Raw genomic sequence first — 8,248 nt, 5'->3', positions numbered from 1 at the left:
TCAAGGTCAAACTGCTAATATCATAAAATAGATCTTTTTAAACCCTACAACTTTTGTATTTAACATTTTTTTATACAACGCTTTGTTTTCGAGATATTCAGGTGTTCCGGTATATAATATTCACCCTGTATATAACGTGGTGTGTGTGTGTGTGTGTGTGCGTGTGCGTGTGCGTGTGTGTGTGTGCGTGTGTGTAACTAATATTGCAGAATGATTTTTTTATATATAACGTTATATTAAAATATTTTTAAAGGTTACCCATTGAACAATTTTTGCGAATATTTATCGGAATATCTAAAAACATTCTACATCAAGAACACGTAAATATGCAAGGTTAGTATTAACAATAATGTTTATATTTTATTAACAATTATTTTTTCAAAAAGATAACTATCTTTATCGTGCTCTAGAGAAGGAAAATGTATTAGACATATCTTTGCAAAATGAAAATGACAAAAATTATGAAGAAGAATTATTTACTGGACTACCTGAAACTCTTTCTTATGAACAACATATAAATATGCAAAGTTATTAGGTGCGCAATTAAGTTCCCGCTGTTTGTCAATAGATGGCTCCAGCAGCTGGTCGATTTTGACATATCCAAAACGTCATGAACCAAGCTTAGACATATGGTAAACAAACCGCTTTGACACGTTAGTGATTTTTTTTTGGCGTCATATACTTTTGGTTGTGTGAAAATGTCTGATTTTGTGCCAAATAATCGTCATTTGCGGGAAGTGTTGATTTTCTTATTTCATTCGAAGAAAATGGCGGTTGAAGTGCATCGAGAGCTCCAAAAAGTTTACGGAGATGCTGCTCTAAGTGAAACAACGTGCCGTGATTGGTTTCGTCGCTTCAAAGACGGTGGTTTCGATATTGACGACCGTCCGCGTGAAGGAAGGCCAAAAACCTTCGAAGACGCTGAATTGGAGGCATTGCTCGATGAGGATCTGTGCTAAACGCAAGAACAGCTTGCTTCAGCATTAGGAGTTACCCGCCAAGCCATTTCCAAGCAATTGCATGCGTTGGGAATGATTCAAAAGCAAGGAACTTGGGTTCCTTGTGATTTGAAGCCAAGGAACGTTGAGCGTCGTTTTTTCGCCTGTGAACAACTGCTCCAGCGGAAAAAAAGGAAAGGTTTTCTTCATCGCATCGTAACGGGTGATAAAAAATGGATTCATTACAGCAACCCAAAGAAAAGAAAGTCATGGGGACTGCTCGGTCATGCTTCTACGTCGTCGGCTCGGCCGAATATTCACGCTGCGAAGGTTATGCTGTGTATTTGGTGGGACCAGGTCGGTGTTATTTATTATGAGCTGTTGAAACCGAACGAAACCATCACTGGGGAACGGTATCGAATTCAATTGATGCGATTGAGCCGAGCACTTCGCGAAAAACGGCCACAATACGAGCAGAGGCACGAAAAAGTGATTCTACTGCATGACAACGCTTGGCCTCATGTTACCAAACCCGTTAAAACCTACTTGGAAACGCTCAAATGGGAAGTCCTACCTCACCCGCCATATTCTCCAGATATTGCGCCGTCCGATTATTACTTGTTCCGTTCGATGGCACATGGTCTGGCTAATCAGCAGTTCCGCTCATATGAAGACATCAAAAAATGGCTTAATTCGTGGATAGCCTCACAAGACGAACGCTTTTACCGTAACGATATTCGAGCTCTGCCAGAAAGATGGGAAAAAGTTGTAGCTAGCGATGGGCAATACTTTGAATGATTCATTTGTAACCATTTTTTCACAATAAAGTTGCATTTTCATAAAAAAAAAATAGCGAGAACTTAGTTGCGCACCTAATAGTATTAACTGTATTATGTATGTCTGACTTACATTCTTATTAACTTGCCTTATCATGCTTTAGGAAACGAAAATATTCCAAATATATCTTTGATAAACAATACCGGAAAAAAATGTGAAAAAGAAATACAAGTTACTACAAATCAAAATATCCCAATAAATCTATTAGAACCTAAAATTATTCTAATAAAACTTACACGTCAAAACTGCAAAAAATATATTAAGAATAGTCAACAACCATTAGCGTTTATTGAAAATACTATTTCATCAAAAGTAAGTAAACATTGTAACATTACTTATTATCTACAGATATAATATTTACACATTGAAACATTTACATAATATTCCAGATTACACGAAAACGAAGAGCACATAAACCTTGCAGCTGTTGCAGATAAAAATAACCATATATATTTTAAGATAACGTTTTTTTTAGTACACACGTTTCCTGTTCTTTTGTTGGCTTATCATATAACATATTGTTTCGGAAATGTTTATAATATATACTATTAAAGAAAATAAATTTGGACATTAGCATATAAGTAATTTTTATATAATTCACCTTAAAGTATTGTGAGAAATTAACTAGTAAATGCTTTCAGCCTAATCTTGCACACAGCCTTGGTCTAAAACACATTACATGCGTAATGCTTAACATATATAATACTGTTATATTGGAAATAGATCGACTATTTCAGAATATGTGTGCGATAAACGTCATAAAGAATGTGCATTAAAAACAGGTACAGACAATTCTAAATACATTCTTATACATTTAAAATAAAACAATTCTTATACATTTAAAATAAAATTAAGACATGTTTATGGAATATATACTTTGCGCGCATGAAATTTGTGCTTTGCAAATTGGACACATTTTAACATTATCACTATTTTGTCTCAAAATATGTATGTAACACTAATGGATGATAGAGAATGTTTCATTTTTTTGTTTAACATAGTAGAAACGAATCCTATTATATAAATGTTTAAAAAATAATCCAGACAGCATGAGCTCTATAAACGACGTGTGATAACATTAAAACTCTTTTTTAGTCATCTTTATGAAACGTCTAAAAGATTAGTGTTACATACATATTTTGAAACAAATTTGTTTCATTGCACTTTATTGTGAGAAATTAGCAGTAAATGCTTTCAGCCTAATCTTGCACACAGCTTTAGTCTACACACATTTCAGTGCGTAAAGCCCATTCTACATTAGTTCCAAGTCTCAAAGTTCCAAGAAAATTGACCAATCAATTCTTCCTTGGTCGTAAGGAGAACGATCGACTGTGATTGATAAATTTTCTTACGATCTTGCGATTTGCAACTAATACAGAACCGGCCTAATACTTAACATATATAATACTGTTACATTGGAAACAAATCGATTCTCTTAGGATATGTGTGCGATAAACGTCATAAAGAAATGTATTAAAAAATGTACGGGCAATTGTAAATATTTTTATACAGTTATATTTGGAAGTGGATATGCGTCGCCTATCGTTTTATTATTTAATTTTCGAAAGTCCAATACCATTCGCCATCGTTTATTTCCGCTTACATCCGTCTTTTTAGGAACTATCCATACTCAGGTATTATATGGAGAATCAGATGGTTTTATAATTTTATTTTCTAAAAGTTCATTTACTTGTTTATTTATCTCTTCTTTGTGAATTTCTGGAAATCGATATTGTTTTGTATTTATTGGAGCTTCATCAGTGGTTAATATACGATGTTGTACTGCATTTGTATGCTCTAACATTTCTCCTGGTAAATGAAAACAATCTGTACTTTTTTCAATTAGATTTTTTACATGTTCTCGTTCTTCTTTATTTAAATGATTTAGGCGTAGTAATTTAATTATTTGGTCTTTTCTATCTTGTTCTTTAATGTGATAACACGAGTTTGTATTTGATCGTGCTTGTAAGTTTGAGTTTGTTTCCGCTTGTATTTCCAAATTTAATTCATCTTGATCTTTTGTTTCAAATTCTTAAATTGTAATATTTGGCACATATTTCATGATCTTTTTCGTTTGTATTTATTACTCTTAAGTATGCTTTTCCGTTTTGTACTGAGACTAAAGCATTACCTAAGTAAATGCCCTCTGTCACAATCAATCGCGGAACATATCCTTCTTTTAATTCGGAATTAATAACATTGATATGAATTTGAGAAATAGATCTACTTGGAATTATTAAAGTTTCTTCTGGATCTTCTTTGGGCTCAAAAGGGATAATTATATTTTCCCATTCTATTTGATTTTTTTGATAATTGACTTTGACTTGGAATTGTTTAAAAAAGTCTGATCCTAAGATCCCATTTTGAGGTATTGGAAAATTATCTTCCACTAAATGGAAAGCAACTGGACATCCTAAGATATCTATCAGTGCCAGCCCTAAGGTGGACACATGATGCGCTGTTATACCACTTAGCTTAAGAATTTTATTTTCATTTACCCAAATGTCTCTTTTTAAACAACCTTGTTTAATTATATTAGGCCCTGATCCACTGTCAACTAGAAACTTTGAATTTTCTTTAAAATCTTTACTTGATAATTTGATTGTTGGTACATCGTCTATATTTGCTAGATTTACTGTTCGGAATTGGAAATTGTTTCCGTTGAGATTACTCGACTGGGGCATGTATTTTGCATTCCCGAAGCTGCCCCTTTCCTGTCGGGAATATATCTGTTTCCCTGACTTTGTGTAATTCGCTGATTATTATTATAAGCACGTTTTCTACATTCTTCAATTGAATGTCCAAATTTTTTACAATATTGACAAATTATTGGATTTAATTGATTTTGAAAAATTAAGGGTTGATTATTGTGGAACATTTCTTGTCCAGAACCAGTATTTTGATTATTATAAAAAGATTTATTATATACTTGTCGAGAAAAATTTTGTGGGAAAAATTTATTTGTTGTATTTTGTGGAAAATTTTGTCTTACTGGAAATTGTATTGGAGCTAAATAATTTTGATTTACATGTTCTACGTTTTTTTGATATTGAATTGGATTATTAGAATTTATACGTTCAACATTTCCTTGCTGTTTTAGGATCTTTCTGCACCGATCAGCTGTGTGACCTTTTTTATGACAATACTGACATATGATCTCTACGGCTTCTATGCGTCGAGTGGCTCGCCTCTCTGTTGTATTCTCTGCGAGAACGACTCGCCTTATCATGTTTATAGTTTCGAGTTCTTTTTCCGCGTCAATTGCTCGACTCTCAAGTTGTTCAAACGTTCCTTCTTTAGATATTATAATTTCTTTATTTAATCCGCGTAAGAAGCTAGTTTTTAGATGAGCCTCGATTGAATTTTGAAATTCTTCACTAATTTCACCAGTCTCTCTTTTTTGAGCGTCTAATATTCGTTTCCCTAGTTCCCGAACTCGATTCGCATATGTGGCCACTTTTTCATCTTTCTTTTGACATAAATAAGCTAAACGTCCCTGGGCTTCGTAAACTGTTTCTCTGGGACCATATTTAGTTCTTAAAAATTCTATTATTTCGCGCATATTATTAAAAATTTTTCCTAATATTGATCGGTGTGCATCCCCTTTTAACTTATTTCTTATTGCTCTTACTAATATATTTTCTTGTGTTGGTGCGATCATGCTCATGGCTTCTTCACAACCCTCGACAAAATAAATGAATGGAATGTTTTCTCCATCATAAGTAGGCACTGCATCGAGTGCATCTCTTATTGAAAAATGTACGAAATTACCTTCTGTTAAAAGTCCAATCCCTTGATTACCCATTTGTCCATTTTGTTGTTGTTGTTGTTGCTGTTGCTGCTGGAGTCGTTCAATGGTTTGTTGTTGTTCTATTACCATTCTTCGTAATTCGGTAATATCCATATTGGCTTGATTAGGATTTTCTATTGTTGATTCTTGATTTGATCTTGATGGAGGAGGACTTCGCTTCAATTTTGGCATTTACACTTTACTGTTTTATTTTCACAAAAACTTTTGGTGTCACACAAACTTTAGTGTCCCGCCGCTGTTACCAAATTTATGTCACGTCTTAGTTGTTTTTTAAAACGTGTTAATTGTCCTTTTTGGGTCAATAGATTTAACCACTTTACCCTGGGATGGACAAGTTCGTGTGATTGTGAGTGAGTAAATGTGTAAACGTATGTGTGTGTACAAAATAATTATTTTACTTACTGATTCTGGTTGTATTGATTCTTTCTTTTAAGAAATTTTAAATTATTTTGAAGTCCTTCTCGTACTGTAGTTACAGAGAGACTGAAGAGCTTAGGATCGGACTTAAGAGGTTGGTGAAGGTTTGGGAATATGAGTAAAGTGTAACGCGACGCTTAGGTCAGGGGATATGTTAGGAAAACAAACCTTTATCTATTCAATAACTTATTTACGATTTTTAATGTTTTATCTTAGTGATCCAATTGTTATGTATATTGTTTGTATTTTATAGGTTTAATTAATTAATTATAAACTGACTGACTGTTTGTCTTATCTGACTTCTAGTCTGATCTTTTGTCTGATTTGATGTCACTATTAGAATTATTACTTCTTGTCTCTAGTCTCTAGTCTGATTTCTTGTCTCTAGTAGTGTGTGGGCAGTCGCACCCGTTTTTATAGGCAGGTGGCGAGATACCCCCGCGTGAGTTCTCACCACCTTTTAGTAGAAGGGGAAAGATGCTTCTCACGACATGTGAGTAATAATCAATAGTTAAATTTTGACACCTTATATCAGTCCATTGTTCTTTGACCACCCAGGGCATTTATTGCATTTCTGGTGGTAACAGAAGGTGCGCTCGGTCGAACTAAAGAGAAGTTACGTCGGACGTAACAATACATATAAAATAAGAGTAAGATTTCTTTATGGAATATATACTTTGTGTACCGATGAAATTTGTGCTTTGCAAATTAGACACATTTTAACATTATCTTGCAAGATTTGACTAGCACAATCCTCACAAATATAGAAGTGACCGCACGGTATGAAAAGATGAGTAGATTCTGCATTAATACAAATAGTGCACGTACGATCAGATCTTACTCTTTCTTGGCTATTTTTGCATATATTTTCTAAAGAAAAGCGTTTGAATTCGTGATACGCGACATCATATTGAGCATTGTTCTGATCTGCGTACCAGTATTCAAAGTCATCTTCAAGAATGTTATAAATCGTTTCTGGAAAATATTTCCATTTTTTCATTTAATAATCGCACAAATGTACTCTAAGGAAGGAATAATGTTTAATGTTTACTAAACTAAAATATATATAAATACATACCGTCCTCAAGTTCACTAATTGTGATAAATTTCGAGTGTTGTGTGTATTTTGAGCTTCTTCCAATATGTTTGCCGGTGTAAGGGAAGTAAGATCTGTAGAATTCATATTGATTATATCCAGGTCAGTGGCATTTTCGGAAATGGCTGCTCCTTCTTCTGTATCAATATATGTATGCCTTAAAGTTAGCGAAGATAATCGTTTATCATCTTGTCTCTGATTTAATGTAAATGAATCTTCTACACTGTTTACATTTACGTTATCAATAGAAATTCTCTGAGTTCCACAAATGTCTGAAAAAGTGTGAATTAATAACAGAATAATATAAAGAATATTTGATTTTTGTGATATAAATAATAATGCATACTTTCATTTGAGTTAGAATCGTAACTTTCTGATAGAAATTCAGTACTAATTTCATAATTATCGTTCTGCTGGATTATATCTGTAAAAAAATATCTTTGTTTAAAATATCTAGAAATCCAAATTAAAGAAGAAAATTCAGTACATAATCAAATCTCTTGTAAGAAATACATTAAAATCAACAATATTTGGTTTATTCTATAGTTTTATAAAATATATGATGATAATAATTAGCTTTTAATGAAAAGAAAACTTATTTTTATTAAATAAATTACAATGTTTTGAAATATCATCATATAAAAAATATAACTATATGTCAAAAACATGTAATTTCTTTAATTTTCTTGATTTGACCGTTAGCTTGATCAAATTTTTTGAGCACCAAAATTTATATTTTATGTATATTTTTGTTGTAAATATATTTCTCTAAGTTCTGGAATATAATACCTTCATCAATCATGTCTGAATTATACAAATCAGTTTCATAAAAGCGACTAAATGATTTTAGAAATTCAGGAAGCGGTAATCTGTAAAAAAAAATTGTCTATATATTAACAGTATTATATAATTGTATTATATAATTGTTTATAAATCATTTTTCACACAGGTTTAAGTTTATGCTATAACTAGTAACATTACCTATTTTCTAAGAAATCCTTCTGTTTATTCAGTATCATTTTATTTTTTTCTCTATTGGCTCGAGTTTGAAGTCTACGTGCTTGATAATTATTTCGTAAGCGACAAAGATCAATTTCCTGATCAATAAGTACTTTTTTCAAATTTTCTGCAATATAAAAAAAAATAAAA

At 32.4% G+C, this 8,248-nt stretch overlaps 3 protein-coding genes across 3 annotated transcripts in view; 1 reads left to right on the top strand and 2 right to left on the bottom strand.

Moving 5' to 3' along the window:
• LOC116848377 (plancitoxin-1) overlaps positions 1-8,248 on the bottom strand; it is a 476,759-nt gene that overhangs the window by 438,507 nt on the left and 30,004 nt on the right. The window lies entirely within an intron of this gene.
• Positions 327-3,440, top strand: LOC116848386. Its single transcript, XM_032824391.1, has 4 exons — positions 327-333; positions 411-527; positions 1,879-2,087; positions 3,393-3,440. The coding sequence occupies exons 1-4, from the start codon at positions 327-329 to the stop codon at positions 3,438-3,440; spliced, it is 381 nt and encodes a 126-aa protein (XP_032680282.1).
• LOC116848378 overlaps positions 6,160-8,248 on the bottom strand; it is a 28,935-nt gene continuing 26,846 nt past the window's right edge. Inside the window, exons 4-8 of the mRNA XM_032824381.1 lie at positions 8,081-8,225; positions 7,889-7,968; positions 7,446-7,523; positions 7,082-7,371; positions 6,160-6,978 (exon numbers count right to left, since the gene is read on the bottom strand). Of these exons, the coding sequence (XP_032680272.1) occupies positions 6,874-6,978; positions 7,082-7,371; positions 7,446-7,523; positions 7,889-7,968; positions 8,081-8,225 (698 nt within the window). The 3' untranslated portion in view covers positions 6,160-6,873. The remainder of the gene's footprint in view (positions 6,979-7,081; positions 7,372-7,445; positions 7,524-7,888; positions 7,969-8,080; positions 8,226-8,248) is intronic.

The sequence above is a fragment of the Odontomachus brunneus genome, unplaced genomic scaffold (genome assembly GCF_010583005.1).
Source record: "Odontomachus brunneus isolate Ranch 3 - 2012 unplaced genomic scaffold, Obru_v1 Obru_scaffold_094, whole genome shotgun sequence".
Taxonomy (NCBI): domain Eukaryota; kingdom Metazoa; phylum Arthropoda; class Insecta; order Hymenoptera; family Formicidae; genus Odontomachus; species Odontomachus brunneus.
Note: the sequence above shows the minus strand (reverse complement) of the source record. Positions and strands in the feature narration are given on the sequence as shown.

Excerpts from the sequence above, each read along its gene's own strand:
- LOC116848386 (XM_032824391.1), top strand. Across the intron at positions 528-1,878 it reads ACAACATATAAATATGCAAA|GAAACGAAAATATTCCAAAT; the intron begins GTTATTAGGTGC and ends ATCATGCTTTAG. Across the intron at positions 2,088-3,392 it reads AAAATACTATTTCATCAAAA|GAACTATCCATACTCAGGTA; the intron begins GTAAGTAAACAT and ends CCGTCTTTTTAG.